General features: G+C 38.5%; 1 protein-coding gene across 5 annotated transcripts in view; it reads right to left on the reverse strand.

Moving 5' to 3' along the window:
• LOC124795518 overlaps nt 1-23,263 on the reverse strand; it is a 96,695-nt gene that overhangs the window by 43,516 nt on the left and 29,916 nt on the right. For all 5 annotated transcript variants that reach the window (XM_047259582.1, XM_047259587.1, XM_047259585.1 and 2 more), the window contains one exon: nt 4,563-5,286. In XM_047259582.1, the coding sequence (XP_047115538.1) occupies nt 4,563-5,286 (724 nt within the window). The remainder of the gene's footprint in view (nt 1-4,562; nt 5,287-23,263) is intronic.

Here is a 23,263-nt window from a genome sequence, read left to right on the forward strand (position 1 = left end):
AATCTGCAAGAAGAAACACAATTCACACCTAAAAACTGATCCTGACCTTATAATACTACCAGCTGACAAAGGCTCCACCACTGTGGTTATGAACTACAGGGATTACCTGATGAAGTATCACCACCAGCTGTCAAAAAAATGGTTCAAATGGCTCTGAGCACTATGGGACTTAACATCTTAGGTCATCTGTCTCCTAGAACTTAGAACTACTTAAACCTAACTAACCTAAGGACATCACAGACATCCATACCCGAGGCACGATTCGAACCTGCGACCGTAGCAGTCCCGCGGTTCCGGACAGCAGCGCCTAGAACCACACGGCCACTGCGGCCGGCCCACCAGCTGTCAGATATGTCCACATACAAGCCCTGTCACAGTGGTTCCATTCCTGAAATCCAGCAGATTCTCCAGTCTCTCCTCAAATCTTTACTCTCTCTGCTCGATCCCACCTCTCCTACCATCTGCATGTTTCTCGAAGCACATAAATCCAGCCACCCAGGACACTCACTGAAGCCCCCAGACAGAATCTCTGCCCTTATGGACCAACACCTTTAGCCCATAACCATAATCACTTCTCTTTTGAGGGCATCACCCACAAACAAATCTGTGGTACAGCAATGGGTGCCCAAAGGGCACCATCCTATGCTAACCTGTTCCTGGGCCATCTAGAGGAACCCCACCATCCCAAACCTCTCACCTCATTCAGATTCACTGATAACATTTACACAATCTGCACTGAGGGTGATGACACCCTATCCACATTTCTCCAGAATATCAACACCTTCTCCCACATTCGCTTCACCTGGTTCCTCCTCAGTCCAACAAGCCATCTTCCTCAATGTCAGTTTCCACCTCAAGGCTGGCTATACCAGCAACTCCATCTATAACACGCCTACCAATCACCAACAATACTCCCACTATGACAGATTCTATTCATCCCACACTAGGAAGTGCCCTCCCAAAGCCTAGCCATATATGGTCACCACATCTGTAGTGGTCAGCCATTCCTCTGCAAATATGCAAAGGGTCTAAGTGAGAGACCTTCACAGACCAAAATTACTCTCCCAACACTGTTCAGAAGCAGATCTCCCATACTGTATTTCCCCAGTCATTTACCATTCCTCACAAAGCCAACAGCCAGCTGGCGCACTCCTCTTGTGTCTCAGTACCACCTGGTACTGTAGTAAATGAATAAAATTCCCTGCCAGTGTTTTGAATACCTCTCCTTATGCACTGAAATGAAAAATATTCACCCCATCCCTCTCACAATGGTCTTCTTGCCCATCACTCAACCTATCCAATATCCTTGTCCGTCCCTCCTCCAATCCCAATCAAAACCATTTGTCTCATGGATCATACTCCTGCAATAGACCTGCATGCAGGACTTGTCCCACGCATCCTCCCATTACCATTGACTCCTCATATCCCCCCCCCCCCCGTCCCCATCCCCCTTTCCATACTCCCACATTCCCACACATACCTTCTCAGCTAGACTGCTGCTTACCTCAGATGAAGCAGCAGTCCTAGGTTAGTGCCCAGAAACATGACAGTGGCAGTGTGTGTGTGTGTGTGTGTGTGTGTGTGTGTATAAAGTCATTAATGTCAGTGGATTTCCCCATTTTTTTCCGGTATTGTCATTACAATGATTCCCCATTCGTATGTGCTTTACTTATATATTTTTTCTTTCCTGTGCTGCATGCTCATAATTACACCAGCTAGCATTCCGTCTCATGCTGGGCAGTGGTTATAATGTTTTGGCGCATCAGTGTATGTACTAGCCAAATAAATAAAATAATATAATGCTGGATAATCAGGATTTTACCTTACATAAATATGGTGATTAACATAATTTGTGAAATTGGGTTACATTTGGAACTAGTCAGCCAACAAAATACATGGTGTCTCACAAAGCGGTTTATGGTTTTTGAACTTTAATAACAAAGAGGAATTAATGATGACCTCAATCCAATTGTAATCCTGTGGTGCACTCATGACTAGTGTGTGTAGTCACTTATTTGTTTTTTATTGTTTATTTCAAGTTGCTAATGACTATAAATAAATAACAAGATTGCTGGAGACTTGTCCATGGGGCAAAGAAAGTGGACTTTAGAGTGTTACTGAAAGTACGAAATCATGAAAGAAGTACAGAGACAATGGCAGGCAGAGTATGACACTGCATCACCATCACGTTTAACAATAATGTAATTATGTGACAAATCTAAGAGGGAAATTATCTGAAGAAGGGACAGTGTGTCAGGAATAAATCTGTGATGGACGAAAGAGGAGTACACACAGTGGTACAAGCATTCACAAGATCCAGAAAAGAAATCCAATATAACAAGCTGCACATGAATCAGGTGTCAGCAAATCAAGTATTCAACAAATTTTATAGCAAGCAAAGTGGAACCTTACATTCCCAGGTTTCTCCCCACAACAAGTAAGGATGATGAATAAGTGCCTCAAATTTTGTCAATGCATTTGTGAAAATGAACAATTGACTGACACCATTGTTTGATCTGATGACATGACATCTGAAACTGAATGGAACCATCAATTGTGTGGGTCTAGGCGCTACAGTCTGGAACCAGGCGACCGCTACGGTCGCAGGTTCGAATCCTGCCTCGGGCATGGATGTGCGTGATGTCCTTAGGTTAGTTAGGTTTAATTAGTTCTAAGTTCTAGGCGACTGATGACCTCAGAAGTTAAGTCACGTAGTGCTCAGAGCCATTTTTGAACCATCAATTGCCATAACAGTATGTACTAGGCAAGAGTTAATTCCCTTGTTATAGAAAAATATGAGCTGTTAATCTTCCTGGATTACCAGTCTGCAATGGTATGCCTGTCAGAGGACTTGTGGGGCCATTCTTTTTTGAAGGAACAGGGTCAGCTCTGAAGTATCTTACCATATTGCATGAACAAATTGCACTAGCTGTTCACCAACTATACTGGGATGAAGATTGTTTTTTCCAACAAGGCAGTGCACCATCACACTACAATAATGGTGTGCAGCAATTCCTGGATGAAACATTTTTTGAGAGGTGAAAACGCCAACAAGGAAGTGTTAAGTTTCCACCCAGGTCTCTCGATCTAATGCTGTTAAGACTTCTTTCTGTGACGAACTATAGAGGACGCCACAAATGCCACAAAGTTGGATCCACTGGATGACATGAGAGAAGTGATTATGATTGTCTCTGAATCCATTAAAATGGCAACCATAACATACATTTAACTATCCACTCTGCAGTGTTGCAGAGACTGTACTGCTGCTGATGATGGACATTTTGAACATATTCAACAGTAAATAATCATCAATAAAATCATACCACTATATATGATTAAAAAGTATGTAATTTTTGTTTCAGTTATTAAAGTTCAATCAGTATAAGCCCCTTTGTGTGGCACAATGTAAATAGCAGGTTTGGATCTCATATGAAAAATGTTTTCCTTCAAGATTAGTTCCTCCATCCAGAAAGAAGAGAGACAGCACTGATGATGAATACGAACATAAATGTTGTTAAATAGTGAGGATTAAGTCAATAAATGGGGGAGAAGCCAGTGAGATCCAAGCAGTACAGGCACAACTGATTGATATCACTGTAAGACAGGATGTATTATGAGTAAGGGAAAGATAAGGAGAAGCAGACCAATATCTTAACGAATAAATAAGAAAAATTCAAGTTACAAATTATATGGAAAATGGTGCAGGTTTTTGCAAGGACAGGGGTGCCACTTTGCAAATGCAAGCAGAACTGAAGCTGGAAACAACTGAACAAGGAAACCAACAAAATGCATATGACATGGAATGGAACATGAGAAACAATAGGAAAAGATCTGGTAATGTAAAGACAATAACACAGACTATAAAGAAAAGTAGCACCTGAGTACAGGACAATATAATGACATCAGAAGAGCAGGATGATGTAATGGTTGTGGTAATAGGAAACAAAAGTTGAGAAAATCTCACTGCTGAGTAGAAAAACTGAGGATAGAAAATGGAAAGAACTAATAAGGAGCTGCTGCCCGGAGGGTGGCAGAAATGTAGCACATAATGGAGATCGTTCATATTTTGTAAAAGGATGACACTGGTTACTGTCTTTCAGCCACAGCTTATTTGTACTTTTGTGCTTGATGTTCTCTCTTTTACCATTTAGAATTCTTTTCTTCTTTCATTGTCTAACTGTAAGACTTTTTTGGATATCATCTGCTGCTAGTGTCAATCTCTATACTTTCCCATCTTTTTTCTCCAACTTAACCCCCTCATTCAGTTGACTGAACTTACGGTTTAACCAGTTTAATCCCTTAAAAATTTCTGCATCCCCACAAAAAATCCGTTTTTTCCTAACCAAGGGACCACTGGTTCTGAGAGCGTTTGAATCCTTAAGATCCTTTGATATTCTGCTGTTTAGTAATTAGATTTTCCTTCTTATCTATATTTGGTTATTAATTGTCACACTATCTGAATAATTGATTCACACTTGTACAGCGCAAAAGCTATTTTCTTACACATATCATAGCAAAAATAAAGAATGAAATATAAAAGAGCATATTATATTTAAACTTACTAGCCTTGTTAATTTCTTGAGGATCCAGCAAGTTTTCTCCAAGGTACACCGCTTTTCAATCACATATGACGCACAACTGTCCAAAAATTCTTCATGATAAAAATTACCACTTGTCTTCAGATACTTCTTCACTACTTTACTCACAAGTGCATGCACTTCATCAAATGAAAGACTGTTAATATTTTCTGAAACAATGTTCAATGTCTGACGTAAAAGAAATGGAATAGAGAGTACAGGTCGATCCACATCAAGCAAAACCCATGTAATATTCTCTGCTGTTTTTTTGTCCATTTTGTGACATGTTCCTGTAAGGCGGTCAATCAGCAATGAAACTATTGAGTCAGACAAACTGTTCCTCACAGCATACTGCAGCATTTCTGCCATATGTGATGGATTTTCTCTATCTAATTTGATGGGAAGCTGTATTTCAAAAACAATTGGTAGAGCAATATTCAGTGCATCTACTAAGGGGCAACTATCAAATTTCTTTAAGATGAACTCAAGGAATACAATATGTTGTAAACTCAATTCATTGACATTGTACCTGACTAGCTGCAAAAGGACTTGAATCAAAGGACTCGAACTTGGAAGACCTAAAAATGAAACAATTTTCAGTGCTTCAATAGTCTCATTTATTTCAAGTGATCTTGACTGTAACTTCAGTGTGTGGCACAGCTTGTGAAATTCAGCACTCTGTATGACAAACTGCTTAGCTTGATGTGAACTGCAAAAAAAGCAAAACAATTTCTTATAAAATAAAGCACAATAAAAAAGTAAACTGCTTTTGACCAAACAAATACATATTACTGTAATAACTACAGTCAGTGCAAAGCATACACTGGCACTTCTTAACTTGTGGAGAACAGAAAAGGATTAGGGAAATTTAATTGAGTGTAGTCACCTAATACAGGAATACAGAGCAGAGAGAAAAGGAATGACCACTTTGTAGCCACTAATATGACAGGTCTGGAGATATGGGATAAAATAGTGACATGGGAGTGTAACACAGTTGCAAGGTAGACTTTTCATTCATTCATTATATTCTGTAGATCCCATCTGAAGGAAAACCTGCAGGGACATGGGATGAGTAAAGATATTCATTAATAAGACAAATCACAAAAACTTAGTTTTACACTGTGTATTGCTTAATGCTATTCATGCTATTTCAGCTAAATATAAAATAAAGATATTCAGAAGAAAGAGCTGTTTTAGCTTAATATTTACTTTATTACATTGGTATTTAAAAAAGAAAATTGTTACCTATATTCAGAAACACTTGGTCCTGTTTATGGTGTATTATTGCTTGTCATGCTTTACAGTGAAAACAGCTATTTGTCCTGAAGCTAACGCAACTCTGTAATTCTCGAATCTAAATACTCAGATACTTTGCAGAAGAGTGTGTAATGAGTTACATTTTTAATTTTCTTTTGGATCATATGGGATTCCCAATTTCTTGCTCAATGGTGGATGGGAGCATGTGAATACCCTTGTGCAATTAGATCCAATCTGAACCATAGACAAGGAGCCAAAGTAACACAAAAAATATTCTCGTGTCTTGTATTGTAATTGTGTAGCTCTCAGTTCAACCGAAACTGATTTTTATTATTGGAGAAAAAAAAAATCATTCTGGAATAAATGTACTGGGAAGTGAATGTGACCACATAAAAACCTCTATGAAATGTGTGGTTATACACTTAGTACAATATTCTTACTCACACTTCTGCTGAATAAACAGTATTTATTTTAGGTGAAATGCCCCAGATAATCCCATTAGATAACAAGGAGTGAAATTATACAATATAATTGGACACCCTTACCTTTAGGGAAACACAATGAGAGAGACTTCCAAAGGCAAAACAGCTGAGCAGAATTTCTCGAGTATAGCTTGAGCACATATGACTTAACACACATTGTATGACTATTCCTATCTACTTCTGGTGCTAGCAGGTCACTTTGCTCATTTGAAACCATATAACACAAGTCTCAGCGATATTAAGATTGAAACTGTTTGTAGCAGACACGTTCAGCTGTCATCTGAGCTGTGTCTGTTAAGACAACCTGCCCCCTCTCTCTCACCCCACCATTCTGAGGGCAGTTTCACATCTATAACACAGACTGTCAGTGACACCACTCTGCTTCCCCTTACAAGGATGAGATTCCATTAATGCAAGAGGGATGCCATTAGCACCACATTTTACTTTGAAAAGCACAATTTTGTAAGCACACAAAGACCTTGACAATACCAACACAATAATTCTTCTTGTTTATTACTGCCAGGACTTTATTTGTAACACCTTGTATTGCTTTCTCTGTGAAGAGTCCTATCTGAATTTGAAACTAAGATGCAGTTAACAAGTTCTTCTTAGTCAAATGTGATAGTGTTCTGTCATAGGCCATTTTCTCAAACATTTCTGAAAAGACTGGAAAGAGTGAAATAGATCAGTAATTAGAGGTGGTTTGCCTATCTCCAGTGGTATAAATAGCTGCTACTACATCATACTTTAGTGTTAGGAAATGTGCAGTGATTCACTGATTGCAAAGACAGCTGGAAGGTAGTCCTACTAAGTCTGCAACAGATGTTAATATTCTGCTGGGTACACTATAACCAAAAGATTTATTATTTTTTGTGATCTGACAAATTCTGTAATCTCCTTAGGAATTTCATTTTTAAAAATAATGTCTAATGGCAGTGAATGAAGTGACTGGAGAAGTAAGTGTAATGCACCCACATCTAGTTCTTTATTAGTAGGTGCAATGTTTGCATCCACTGTGAAAAAGTAATAACTGGATTTGGAGGTCAATGATTTCAATGCATCACCATTTTTGCTGGAGCTGTTTTCTAGGAGCTAAATTGAATTTGGATCACTGTTTTTGTTTGTTTCTTGTAAATAATGTTCAAATTGTTTTTGCTTTGTTCTTTGAGTGTTTTATTTCTTGAATATATTGCTTGTTGTACACTTTCTCAAAAACTGTCTCAAGGATTTACTACACTGGCGGTAATGGAGTTTTTCCTTGGAATTAAGCACAGCTCTCATCCAAGCACAAGGTGCTTTAATCCCAGATGTTTATAAAGGACAAGAAGAAGAAGAAGAAGAAGAAGAAGAAGAAGAAGAATATACCCAAACCACATAATTATAAGACTGATTAAAAAAATTAAGTTTCAATATGTGGTAAAAAATATAATATTGAGAACAATATACGTGGAACGCACAACTATTGGGCATGTCTTGATGAAAATTTAAAAAAATCATATGATATTATTTGCTTGGGATGCCCTGAAGGATAGGTACAGCTGCAAAATAGGAAAAAGTTTTATTTGTTTTGCACAATGGTAACAAGTTTTCAAGATGGGGATGAGTAAAGAGTTAAATGGAACTGAACATCCAGTTTTTGTGAATTCTCATACGTATCAGGCATCAAAGGTAAAAAGAAATACAGCAGTAGTGCTCTGCAAAGTTCCAAGTCTTGTGCTACGTAAACTATGGTGAGAAACCATCCAGTACAAAGTGTGTAACGTGTGATGTGCACCCTGACAAATCCAAAGTCGTTGAAACTATTAACTCACAGCAAGAAATTGTGTGCAGATCAATTGAAGAGAACAGAGTGTTAACTGACAGGCTGAGAAATACTGAAAGTGAACATAATAAACTAAAGACTGGAAATCAGGCCAAAAGTGGGTGTAATAAAGAAGTAGTTTACACAACGGCCGAAGATAATGTTAATAATGCCATTACTCCAATGCATGCTGCTGGCTGCACAGATCATAGCGTATAAATTCTCATGTGCTGCATCAAAGTAATTTATCAGAAAACCATCAAATCATAAGCCAAGAGAAAAAGGTTGCAAAAATTAAACAACCTGTGCTTCCCCTCCAGCCAAAATTGGCACTTGAAAATAAAAACAATATTTTTCTAATGCTCGAGAAGCTGGAAAATTTAACTAACACAACAAATGCCACTGGAAGAAAAGTGTTTTTACTGGATGATAGTCATCTTAGAGGTGTTTCCCATGAAATAAAAAATTCGAACAAGGAGGTAAGTGCCATAGGTTATATCAAAGCAGGTGCTCGCATTGACCAAGTACTATCAACAGTAACAGATACTTCTCAAAAGATAACCAAGTAAGACTACATTGTGATCTATGGTGATCTAAATGATGTTGCACACAAAGGTTTGCATGCCACTAATGAGTTAAGAACAGCTCCTGAAGCATTCTAATGTAATTGTGTTTGACATTCGACACAGGCATGACTTAATACAATCCTTGTGTTTAAACAAGGCAGTAATAGCTCCAAATATACATTATGCAGAAATCTGCAGCAGTTCTGTGAATATTCATAGGATTGAAGCTCACAAATTTGGTTGAGAACTTTACACCACTCATGGCCTTCACCTCAACTGCTATGAGAAAAATCATTTCGCCACTATAAGCTATGACATTATTGCAAATGCAAGGAACAATGTGAACCCAGGACACTCTGCTTGAATGAAGAGTGTACCACTACATAAGATAATTGTAGGACTCGGTATAGGCACGCTACGGAGGACAACTGCCAGGTGAATAAACAAGGTAAAAGTGCTTCTTCTCAATTAATCAGTGTGTGGAAACATACCAAACTGGAGAAATCAGTAGTCAAAAATACCATGTCCTGACCTTCAACTGAAACTACTAATTAATCAATGTCCATGAGCCACGAGGTATAGATTATGCCGATGTTCTGTGCTTTAGTGAGCACCATACTGATTCTGGTACAGAAAAACTTGTGACAAATAATTATTACTTAGCTACATCATTTTGTAGAAAGTGTAAAGAAAGAGGTGGTATTGCCATTTATGATAAAAACAGTGTCACATGAAGAACAATTGATGTGGAGAATTACTGTTTAGAACGACATTTTGAAGCATGTGCCATAGTACTGTCTTTGAATAACTCCCATATATCAGTAGTTACAGTGTACAGAGCACCTTCAGGGGAATTTAATCTCTTTTTGAACAATTTAGATGCTCTCCTAATATACTTATTCAAACACAAAAGAGATGTGATAGTGCTTGGGGAAATTTAAACTTTCTAACAAATTGCAGAGACAGACTAAACCTAGAAAATCTGATGACTACATATAATCTTGCTTCTGCAGTTAGCTTCCCTACTAGAATAACTTCATGAACAAGCACAATGATCGATAATATATTTATAGACCAGACTAAAATAGATGATACAACAACCAGGCAAGTCTTGAATGGTCTCTCTGACCACAATAGGTAAAGACTCACTATCAATAGTGCAAGTATCTGTGAGAATGACAGTGGCACCAATTAGAAAATAGCTAGGACAATTAATGTAGAAAATATCCAGACTTTTACATCACATATCCAAGCCACAGACTGGAGACCTGTGACAATTTACAAAATGCCAATTCCAAGAATAATCTTTTCAGTAATGAAGTGGCACTGATATTTAGTAATAGTAGTAGTAGTAGTAGTAGTAGTAGTAGTAGCAGCAGCAGCTTTATTCATCCATGGATATCTTTTTACAAGGGTATAGGACATGTCAAACTATTTACAAGTTTAGACCAATTTAAAATAAGCTAATATTTACAGACTTCTAGTTAGAGACAATCATTAGATTCTACTCCCGGTATACATTACTATTTTTTACAAATAACTTATTAAATAATGTAATGCCACACTGTTCACTCATATCTCACTATCAGTCAATGCACACACTATACACACATCGTTTCATAACACTTCACTCACTTCAACCACTACACACACACACACACACACACACACACACACACACACACACACACTGGTGATCTCTGGACCATTTTCTGTACTGCAACTTCCCATTTGCTATACTGAAAAACTGAGTCAGCAACCCTCCAAAATGAGTGAGATGTTGAGCTCAGAAAGAGGAAGAGGTGTTAGTATTGTGCTATGCACAGCTTGAGAGGAGTGTGTTTCTAGAAAGGAAAAAAGAAGGAAAAAAAAAACAAAGTGAAGGTGTTATGTGGAATGTTGGATGTTTTATAATCATTATTATTATTATTTATTTCTATAACATTTTTTTTATCAAGCCCCTACTCTGTTTTATCTAAGTAATCCTTCAATGTATAAAACATATTGCATAACAGGTACTTTTTAGCTGCCTTTTTAAATAAGTGTATTTTTGCAATTTCTTTAATCTCTTTTGGTAATTTATTGTAAAGTTTTATTCATTGGTAGAAAATGCTGTTTTGAGTTTTATGTTTATTTTTTTATTGGTAAACGTAAATTGAGTCTATCTCTTGTTGCATGGTCATGGACAGAGCTGTTTGTGCAGTAATTACCAATGTTATTTTTGATGTGTACAACTGACTGGTAAATGTATTCACTGGACTAGTATTTTTGGCTATTATTCTTATGGCTCTTTTCTGGAGTTTGAAAACTGTGTTCATATTTTGTGCATTTGTTCCCCAAAAAAGAATGCCATAGCTAAGAATTGAGTGTACATATGAATAATATGTAACTAAAATACACTGCATATTACACACTGATGATAGGATTCTAGGGGCATAACATGCTGATGACATTCTGTTTGCAAGTACCTTTGTGAGTTCACACCACTTCAACTGAGAATCAATATTCATTCCTAGAAATTCTGCACTTGTCACACAATCTATAGAGGTGCCATCTACATTTAATTTAACATTGTCATTTTTCCTCTTCAAACTGAAATTCATGGCATTAGTTTTATTTATATTCAATGTCACTTTATTGCTTATTGACCAATCATAAACTTCCTTCAGAGTTTCATTTGCTTTCTCAGCAAGGAGTTATCTTGTTTCCTCAGTGACTATAATATTGCTGTCAGCAGCAAAGAGAATTTTTTCACCATGAGTAACACCACTGGGACAGTCATTGATGTATATCAGGAATAGTATTGGTCCTAACACGCTACCTTGCGGAACCCCTATTCTAATTTATTTTGGTTCTGATAAGTGTTTTATTAAATGTTTAGATCTACTTGAAGTATGCGTTATCTCTACTCTTTCTACCCCATCTGCTAGGTATGATCGAAACCAGTCATTGGCTACCCCTCTTATTCCTAACACTTCTATTTTATTTAATAGAATCTTGTGGTCGGTAGTATAAAATGCCTTAGAAAGATCCAAAAATATGTCTCTGACACACTTATCTTTATCAAGAGCATCAAGTACAACTTTTGTGAATTCTACTATGGCTGACTCCATATTTTTGCCACTTCGAAAACCAACTGTGATTCGCTTAAAAGATTGTATTTATTCACATAATTCATTAAACTGTCTTTCATAATTGCTTCTATAATTTTTGAGAATGCTGACAGCAGGGAAATGGGCCAGTAAATTTCTATGTCTTCTGCATTACCTTTCTTAAGCAAAGGTATAACTCTTGCCTGTTTCAGCTGCTCTGGAAAAGTCCCTGATGTGAAGGATTTATTTATTCTATTTGTTAAGGGGCCTTGTATAATCCCTATGCATTGTTTCAGTACACACATTGGTACTTCATCTAAGCCTACTGACTTTTTATTTTTTAGTTTTTGAACAGTTTTATTGACTTCATTCTCTGTGGTTGGAAGTAACATCATTGTATTTAGTGCAACATTATTTACAGGTGTTATATTTGTTTTGGGGAATTTTTGTTGTAACTTCTCTGCAATACCTGAAAAATGCTCGTTTACATAGTCTGCTAAGTGCTGTGGATCATTTATTACCTTATCCCTCTCCCTTAGCAGTATGTTATTCTGGGTTTGTTTGCCTCTCCCGGTTTCCCTTTTTATAACATCCCAGACTGTTTTGCTTCTATTCTCTGCATTATATATTATTTTGTCATTAAATGACTTTTTTGCAGCAGTCAGCACCTTCCTGTAGATCTTTTTGAATCTTTGATAGAAATTTAAGAATTCTGGATCATTGTGAATCTTTTTCATGGAACTGAGTTGGTTTAGTGTTTGGGAGGACTTCTTAATACCTGCTGTTATCCATCTGTGTTTGTGACATGTTGATACAGACATGCATAATTTTGGAAATGCCTTTTCCAAATTCAGTTTAAACAACATGGAGAATTTAGAAAATTTCATATTCGCATTGGTTTCCTTATACCTTCATCCCAGCTTTGTTTTTCTAGTTTTTTTGAAAAATCTTTTATTTTGATTTCTGATAGATGCCGTTTTTAGGCTTGTAGTTTAGGGAATGATTCAATGTCTGATTTTACTGTTGTTATTTGACAGAGATGGTCTGATAGTCCGAGATCTTTTACAGCTACATCACATTTTTCCCCTGTCCATATTTGTGGCCACATGGTCAATTACTGATGCAGTCATTGTAGTAAACCTTGCTGCACTATTGACCAATAGGGACATGCCAAAACTTTGAAGGATGTTTATGAAGGTGATATTAGTGTTGATGTTAACGTCCCCACACAGAATTATGTTGACCTCTGTGCTGGATCTTTATCTAGAACTTCTGTTAATTTATTGAAAAAAGTGTCCACACTACCACTGGGAGATCTACACACACAAAATGATTAATTTCTTGGTGGTATCAAGCCCTGTTAATTTAATAGCTGATATTTCAAAGTGTTTGTCTTCACTTTCTGTACTGAGGTCATGTCTTGATTTGAACTGTGTTCCTTTTCTGATATAAATGCATGATCCTCCACCCTTTGCAGTGGAGTAGTTCTGCAGTAAGAGTTTGCACTTTCATACAATGATAATACTACATGTTAGATTTCTGTGTCTCTACACCAATGCTCAGTAATACAAACTACTGTGCAGTTCAAATATTGGAGCTCAACTTCTAATAGTTGTATTTTATTTTTTATTGATTGCATGTTTTGATGGAGGATAGTTAAGTCTGAGAAATGCCCCATGTTTCTCTTTCCAATGTTTTTTTTATTTCTTTGTGACATCTGGTATCTGTGATATTTGAAGTGTTAAAATCTATCTTGTGAGTGATTGCTTCAGTATTTTTTAAACTGCTGGAGATACTCTTTAGGCAGGGGAACCTGTTGGCTGGATTTATCCTAAAAAAGACCTACTTTTCCTACCTATGACAACAGGTATTTGACCATGTGTGGCCTGAGATCCACCCCTTATATTTTTATGAATCAGCTGTACCAATCTTCCCTTCCCAGTCCTGTATAGGTGTAGGCCATGCCTAGTGAAACCTCATCGGTTGATAGTCCCGACGGGCACCAGAGAAACATGAGCAAAGTTGGTTGTCCTCAGAGCCATCCCTAACCCCACATTGATCCGCCTTGCAGCTCCGTCAAGGTGTGGTCAATCATGATGCTGGAACAGTTCAACGAAGTGTATGTTGGTGCAATGAGTCAGGGAAGCTATCTTGTACAGGTCACCACCTATGTCATATGCCCCATCCCTGTCCAAACTGTTTCCTGCCTCACTCGCTATCACTACATGGTCCTCTTTTGTAAAGTCCTTACATAAAGACCCTAGATCCTCTATCACATGACTCAGCCCTGCATTTGGCTTGAAGATACTAGTGGCCTGGTACGCTGCCCCTAAACTTTCCTGTAACTGAGGGCCTACACCTCATCCATGGCTACTACCTAACAGCAGCACTTTCTTCTTCCTAACACTTTGTACATTCCTAGACTTCTTGGCCTTGGTTGAAGTGTGCTGCACATTTCGTGCTCCTTGTTCTACCTGAGGCTCTCCTCCACTTAACTTTGGCAGTGGTAGATTCAGATCACGTTCTCTTTCTTCCTATCCTCCTACCAGCTGCCAGTTCCCAACCACCCTCCTCCCCCCCTACCTCCCTTGATCCTTATCAGTTCCTTCCTTGCTTCCTCCAACTGTGCCTGACGCGCACAGATTTTTCTTTCCTGTTCCCCAATCAAAATGTTCCTACTGCATATTCTGCAGTTCCAGGAGAGAGAGAGCCTCTTCTGTTCTCCCAACGTTCCCCCACTTTTTAAGTGTCCTTGAGAAAACAGGACGCAATGACTCCTTTGAAGCGGCCTTAAAAATACTGAAAGGTCATTTTCTAGAGCAGATAGGTATAGCTCTTATAACAGTACAGGAAGTAAGAAAAACCACTATTTCTTTAAAAAGCAAAAATCCAACTGGTGTTGACAACATCTCCAAGGTATCTTCCCTGACAGGATGAAATATGCTATTGTAAACCCCCAATACAAAAACACTGATGCCTCAGATGTTGCAAATCATCATCCTCTCTCTCTCTTGACTATATTTTCTACAGTCCTCAAAAAATTAATATATGCCGGGATAGTCAGTCATCTAAAAATCTTTGCAATAATTATTAAAAACCAGTTTGGATTTAGAGAAGGTATCTCCGCAATCGAAGCTATATTTTCATTTATCGGTAATGTTTTGGAATGCCTTGACAAGAAGATATTGCCTTTGGATATATTTTGCAATTTGTCTAAGACCTTTGACTGTGTCAATCGTAGAATACTTTTACAAAAGCACACCACTATGGAATCCGAGGACAAATGGGCAACTAGCTCAAATCCTATCTACAGGGCAGACAACTGAAAATAGTGTTGGATGTTAACAATACACTGGTAGGATGGGTAGAGTCCAACTGGGAAACAGTAAAGTATGGGGTTCCGCAAGGGACGAGTATTGTGAGGCAGTAAGACATCCTCTGACGTAGAATTAAATGCCAACCAATTACCTGAGGATGTTCTGAATTAGTTCACAGTAAATTCTCTATCAAAAACTTCAGCAAAACCAATTACATTAATTTCTGTTCTGGTCACAAAAGCCCGCATGAGATAAACACTGCACATGGGAGCCAGCAGATAGAGAGAGTAGATTGTTTGAAATTCTTGGGCATACATACAGATAACCCTGAAAAGGCTTAGTTCAGCAACATTTGCCATCTAGATAATTGCCAAAACTGGAAACATCAACGTCTTAAAATATGCTTACTTTGGCTATTTTCATTCACTTATGTGTTATGGAATAATCTTCTGGGGCAATTCACCACTGTTGAAAAAGTTTTGACGAGTCAGAAAAAGGTTGTCCGAATTTTATGTGGAGTACCTCCAAGAATCTCATATCACAACCTTTTATAAGCAAATAATAATACTAGCCATTACTTCACAATACCTGTTTTCAATCATGACATTCATGCTTCACAATCCTCCTCAATGTGAAACAAATGGCACATACCATCTTCATAACACAAGAAGGAAATGTGATATACACTGTGACCTGAAAAATTTGTCTCCGGTGCAAAAAGGTGCAAAATACACAAGCACAAAAATCTTCAATGCACTTCCAAGTAATATTAAACATCTATGAGGTAGTAATGTAATATTTAAAAGTAAATTAAAGGAGTTCTTGCTTGAAAAAAGTTTCTTTCTCTAGAAGAATCCTATAGCAGAGAGAGATAAGATTATTTACCATGTATTGTTGTGTATTTCTGATTCAATATATCTTCTGCTTTAATTAGATTAATTGGTGATCTGTAAGTCAAGACGATGGTCACTTTTACTCTGTAAAAAACTGTTTAGATAAGATCTGAAAATTGTATCTTAACCTCTGTTTGAGAGTGTAATTAGAACTTACTGACCGTGTTACTTTATTATCATTTTCAATTTGTACTCATAATCTTTGTTTATTGTCCTGATGGAAACAAATGTAATAATGAAATAAATGTTTTGACTCATTCCACATCCATTCGTTACCACACAAAAATGGATTTATGGAACACAGATTGCAATAAATAAATTTTCTATGTGAAGTATGAGTGTCGTCATATGTGCACATGTTAAATAATAATTATTGTTGTCCACTATTAAAACAAATAACAGGAGGAAGGAAACAGAAAAATGAGAAGAAGATATGACCAAAATCACAGAAAATCATAGGTCTGATAAGAAATGTAGTAAGCTACTTAGAATCTATTTGTAAATAAAGTTTGTAAAATATTTTTCATTTGTGTGACAAAACTGTCTCAGCTGAGACAAAAAGATAAAGCACACACCAAGTACCAGGAATGTATAAGAAGCTTCAACAGTAATTGTTGATTGGGGGTTAAGGGATTAAACAGTATGATCTTGAAAGTCTCTTCAGATTTGCTACCAGATCCTAAAATCAACTTGACTCGATATTTCGGCGATCCAACTGTTCGCCATCTTCAGGAAATGCTGCTTTTGCTGATGAGTCCCGCTGAGAACAGTTCTCAATGGGACTCATCAGCAGAAGCAGCATTTCCTGAAGATGGCGAACAGTTGGATCGCTGAAATATCGAGTCAAGTTGATTTTAGGATGTTCTCAGCGGGACTCATCAGCAGAAGCAGCATTTCCTGAAGATGGCGAACAGTTGGATCGCCGAAATATCGAGTCAAGTTGATTTTAGGATCCGACAGCAAACCCGAAGAGACTTTCAAGACTTATTACGCCGGGAAAGCCTACGTAGCCACAAACAGTATGGTCCTCAGCTCTTTGGTCAAAAGGGATATGGAGTTAGAAATTTGATCGGATTCTGAAAATATGTAGGAGTGATAAGACTGGGATATTAAATGTCATATCCATGCCAGAGCTGAGAAATAATGTAAGGATGTGTAAAATATATGGGTGAGACCAGTACATAGGGCGGAGCAGATGAGGGGACTCTTAGGTCTCATCTGTGGTGAGATCAATCACACCTACATCCAACTCACCACCAACACAATTAAAGGCAAAGACAGTCATAAAGTAAAGAATCCCTTCTACACAGAAGATTTGCAAGAATAAAAGCAAGAAGGCTAAAAATGTAATAGCTATCATCTGGACCAGCAATAATAAAATAAGATGAGAGAAATAATCAGGCGAGTGTCCCCGTGTGATGGGGCCACCCCCCCACGGTTGTCCCACCCCTGTCATATTTCAGTTATATTCAAATTATTAATGAAAGAAGACACCCATAATTAATTGAAGTGTTACCCCTAAACTGGAAAAAGGGGGGGGGGGGGCGCTAGTTCCATCTAAAAGCAATTAAAATACAGTAAAAGACAGACGACCAAGTTTCTGGCAAAGGAAGTAGCGTTGAGGGTCCCCCAGACCCAGACCAGCATGCAACAGGAGGCACTGTATCCCACCAGATGTTCCATCTCCACGTGAGGAGAGATCTGCACCTACAAATCTGCATCTAGCATCACCAAACAGTCAGCCAGCTCATTCCCTGAGATACTCCCATGACTTGGAACCTAATGAATGACAACTTAGCAAGCTGTATGACTAAGATCAGAGAGAAAGTCATGAATAGCAGATATCTCAGAATGACAAGAGTACCATCAATCAACAGCGTGGAAACTGCTCACTGAGTCACTACAAATTAAAACATGGCTGAGGGAGGTCTGATACATAAAATGTACGATTCTGTCAATGGCTATCGGCTCTATTGTGAAAACACTGCATGTTCCCAACAACAAGTGTTATTCCTGTCCTATCCATGGTTTTATAACCATTGGTGCAAATGATGGTAGCACTCAGATAATCTTGAAGAACTGAGAGGAACAGACATTTAATGATCGTGGGGGTGCCTGGAACTTTAGGTCCTTGAAATAGATTGGTCTCTATTCTTGATCTGCATAGGTGTGAAAAAAACATGGGGAGTAATTCTAAGGAGGAGGCTGCAGAAGAGGGCTTCAAGGTACATTCCAACTGATAATCTCACCTGAGAGCAAGGGTCAGGGGGTCACTGCACCTTGTGTGCAAAAATAATTTGACAAGTTGGACTGGTAAATTGTCATGTGGTGATTGCATAAGTGTGCATGAGTTTTTATCAAAGGGGAGCCCCAAAAAACCAGGACTTTGTAACAACATCCAAGTACTGGTTATGTATACAAGTAGTGTTCTGGGACAGGATGGACTGGGATACGAGAACATAATTGCATGACTCATTTTTGAAGCCATGGGAAAAAGTTGAAGAGGAGGGTACCTTCGGATGGTGCCAATAACTGGCATTCAGCCAAGGCTCCAGATTTGGAGCTATATCAAATGCAGAAGTTCTTGACATAAGGCATAGGGCTGGAACACAATCTGATGGAGATAATTACCCTACTGATGGCAATGGGAAAAAGTGTAACACACAGAATGGAGACCTGAGAGGAGCCACTCTCTTGGAACCATGAGGAGCTGAACAATGTACCTCCTCAAACCTGAAACAACCGCTGGGATAAAAACTGATGATTAAAAATTAGTAGGGAGTCTTGACAGTCCCTGTCATGGAAGGTAAGTAAAATGTGACAGTGCCAAATGATGTTTTATGTAAGTAAAAACGAGTGTAATGAAATGTTGATGTTTAGAAAAAGTCTGTTGGATTGCTGTTTCCCAAATTGTCGCTTGTGGGTCGTCTCTCCCAGAAATTTCACTTGTGGGAAGGAAAGAAAAACCCAATGATTCAAGAACTCAGCACAATCAAAATGCTACCATCCTTTCACGCAGTTTTTAGAGGACATTGGAGAGACTAATTGGTCAGTAGCTGTCAATGGATGTTCTGGCTAAAGGACTGGGATGATGATGACACTATCTTGGCATTGTGAGGAGAAAACACCTTCTAGCCTAATATGGTTGAAAACTCTGAGTAGATAGTGATTTTGAGGAACATTCAGATGTTAGATCATCTGATTATGAACTGACTCAGGGCCTGGGGCCATATCGTGTGACAAGTCAAGAGCCCCAAGCAGTTCCAAGCAAAGGCTCATTGTAGTTTGGCATGGCGCAGAGAGGGGGAGGGAGGTGTTAAGGGTAGGGAGATGTCTTAAATTGATCACTTATGTGTTCTAAAGGTAGCTGGAAAAGATGATGATGCCAGCACTGTCACAAAGTGGATTTCATGGTACTCAGCAAAAATCAATTGTTGGTACAAATACAACCTGAAGGAAGAGATCCAGAAACAGTTGCTTAATTTTAGCAGCCCAGGAGATTATGGAGTTTGGCCCACGCCTATCATGAGGCAGCAAATGTTCGTAAGGAGGAAATGTAATACACCAGGAGCACTTCTTACTTCATTTAATTAAATAGGAGACCTTAAGTGCAAAGCCACTTACAAGTAAGGAGAGTAGTTTGTGAAAGGTGTTCTTGAGATGTTATGGGGCCCATCCACAATTCTAAACAGTTGCTGCAATGTCTCTGGTCCTCCACAGCAGCAAATGCGTGTCCATGAAAAGGAAAATAGCAGTTCCAACTGAGTGGGTTGCCATGTTGGAGACATCTCCCAAAACCTCCTCGATGCAATCTGAAGAGGGGGAGTGACAGTGGCAGCAGAGGTATACAAATGTGAGTTGGTCCTTCAAAGAGTCCAAAGTGCTAATTGATCCATTGGGTGGAGGTAAGAAAGCGGATCAGCAGAAAGTTGCCACTGTTACAAAGATCGTCATGTGGCGATCACTGTAGCGAAGCCACATTATTAAGAAATGAGGTCGTAAGGTTGATAGCCAAAAACTTGCCATGGGAGGCATTGAAGTGGGTGGGAGTATTGTCAAGGAGGTGGCAAGATTAGGAAGATGGATTACAAGGAAACTTGCCAATCAGAAGGCCCCTATCAGGCAAAGTATTACTTCTGCATAGCTGTTGGTGCACATTAAAGCCCTGAAGTACGAGAAGAGGTGGGGGGGGGGGCATGGTAGAGGTTGTATTATGGTGGCCATCTCAAAGTAAGTACATGGCCTGCCTGGAGGTATATAAATGTTAAAAATGGTGATAGCTGGGTTGTTTGTGTTTCAGGGTGTATACGTGGACAAGCAAAAAAAAATTCCCGGATTTTTTACGGATATCTCGTTTAAAAAGTATACATTTTCCCGGCGAAAATACACTTTTCCATGCTAAGTGACAGTAGTTTTCCATAGATTTTTCCTTTGGAACTGTAAAACTTATCACTCCTTTGAATGGTTAACATTTTATACACTAGTGTAGAACTTCCCGGAAAAAAAAATGGGGAAGAGAAGTTTTGGAAAGACCTTTGATGTGCAGTTACATATACGCTGCACATTTTTGTATTACAAAAGTATAAATTAGAACTGCACCAAACACAGCACGTTAGTTTCCGGAGCGTTGAAACCGAGATTGCGACATCCTTTCGTAAGCCAGTCATATCTCAAGCAATGTGATCTCACCAGCCAATGATAGCAGATATTCAGAGCATAGGACACTTGCTATAGTCAGCCAATAGCAAGATCACTGTCACGTAGCACGAGCACACAAAGAGGAAAAGTTAATGGTTTACATTAATATACACAGTATAGCTACGAGAAAAGCTAACCTTTCACATATAATATTGCACACAAATGTGCCAGTAAATTTAAAATAATGATATAAATGTCTGGTCTTCAGGGGTCAAAATTCTTGTAAGTGGCTGGTCCTCAAAGTGTTCAGTTTTAAATGCTCTTGATTCAAGAAATTAATCCCACTTTCTCACACGTAACATAATTCATCTTGAGTAAAAAGAAATTTACTTTGAAAGTAACGCTTTTTGAACCACCGTTCGCAATATAACCCCGAGATTGCGAGAAACAGATTCGATTTAGCAGTTGACAGAGAGTGCCAGAAAACAGGCATTATTGAGTGTGCGCAGCTGCAGTGGTGTAGGAAGCCTCCATGTTCTTATGTATAAAGCACTTAGAGAGGTTACATTATGACATAAAAGAAACAGGACATCAGAGGATACTCCAAAAGCATCAGAATTTCGTAAACCATACTAAAATGCATAATTCGGCTTGAAGTGCACATTGATTTTTTCCAGTCCCATCTAATATTAAGCTTTTCAGTGTGGTTTTTGGGATGTAAATTTTCTTGGAGTACTAGTACTCTCATAATTAGTTCTTTATTATGGCATAGTGCCACACACAGCAGAAGATGAAAACATGCACTTTAAATTCAGCGAGTTGTAACTAACGAATACTGTGGAACGAAACAGTTCATTTCAAATTAATTGATTGCCTCAGTGGAAAGATTAACAAAGCCAAATATCTTTAGCAAACTGACAAAAATAATTTCATTGTTCTGCAAGGCGATTAATGTTTGACTGCTAAAAATTTGTAAATAAAATAAAATCAGAAAAATGAAACTAATAATATATTTTTGCCCTCTGTAATTACATGAATGTGTTATAATTCATTTGATAGCTCCCAGCCGCAGAAACCCGTTTTGTTTTCATTTGACGTGGGAGCTGTAAACGAAGAGGAAACAGCGAAATCACTTACCGCAAACAGGGGTCAGGTGGAGACTAACCCCTCCCCACTACAACTCAGAGAACTCTGTGCATGCACGAATCTGGCAGCTAGGGCGTGTGAGAAAAATTTTTCTCGTTAGCATCTGGCTGCTTGCTGCCTATACAACTAACAGCCACACTTCCAGGTAGCAGGAAGCAGGAGAAGGTACTGCTCATACGCGAGTCGTCTACAGATGCACATGAGCCCGCTGGCAACTGGTCAAACGAACCTAATGTAAATAGTTGTGACATCACGCTCATAGAAAACAGTGTATTGTTACTAAATATTACACAGTCTCTGCCCTAAGGCCTTTGACATATTTTTGCTGTTTGCAGACACTTGTGTGTGCACGGTGTTTTGTTGTTGTAAATCGTGCATGTCCTTTGGCACTAAAGTTTTAATTGTTTTTCCTCTCGTTTACATTTTATTGCTGAAGTATCATTCTCCAGTAGCAGGATACAGTAACATTCTTTGCTAGAGAATAAATTCTTACGTCAAAATTACAAAAATTTAACTGAAAGATAAAACAAAGATAAATTCCTGAAATTCCGAAAAATTCCCAGGTTTTTCCCAGTTTTCTCCCGGATGAAAAAATTCCTGGGTTTTTCCCGAATTGTATACACCCTGTGTTTGTATTGCTACTGGTTCCAATATCATTTGGAGGGGAATCCACTCACAGCTGACATCTGTGTGAAGCAATGTACAGACTTCTCCAGATAAGCTCTACGGGTCAGTACAGTTCAGACATAAAGCATGGTAAGCTTGAAGAGTTGGGGAATGATCGTCAGTGAAGTGTGTTTCTTGGAGAGCAACATAAATTGCAAAATGAGAGGAAATTAGCTGTTGTGGTTCTGGTAGTTTCATTGTACCATCATGTTCAGAGTGTTCAAATCAGTATGCAGGAGCCAGGAAGACACTTCGCATCTCGGGATCAACTGTCTTATCACTGGCGGTGGTGGAAAAACATCAGTAAACAATGATGTGGAATCTGACGGCACAGCAGAATATGGCATTTCCATGGCCACTGGAGTAACGCTCTCCAGAGATTTCTTCTTTTTTTTCTTCACTTTCACAACTTTTGGCACTGAAAATTCTGACCTATCCACTGTGGGTGTTGGAGTAGATGAAGAGCACATAGTCTGGCCATCAACAGTCTGCAGCTCCTGCGGCCCCTGGCTTGTGTAACATCTCTTATCAGTGGATTACTTGGAAAAGGGTTCCTGAGAGAGGGCCCTGTAACTGGTAGAAGCCAGAGGAAGGAGCTGCTTCTCCAGATGGGCGTGAAGTTAGTGTCATTACTGCATGTAACAAAGAACTGTGATAGCTCTGTGCATTCATAGTTCCTTAAATGATGTATTATTTGATGTTCCAATTGTACTCTTGCTATTTCATGATTATTCTCTTGAAGATATACTAATCTACACCTTAGATAAATTGGGATAATGCTGACAAGAACAAATTTTGTTTTGGTATAACAATAGTTACTGCTGGTTT

The sequence above is a fragment of the Schistocerca piceifrons genome, chromosome 4 (genome assembly GCF_021461385.2).
Source record: "Schistocerca piceifrons isolate TAMUIC-IGC-003096 chromosome 4, iqSchPice1.1, whole genome shotgun sequence".
Classification (NCBI taxonomy): Eukaryota; Metazoa; Arthropoda; class Insecta; order Orthoptera; family Acrididae; genus Schistocerca; species Schistocerca piceifrons.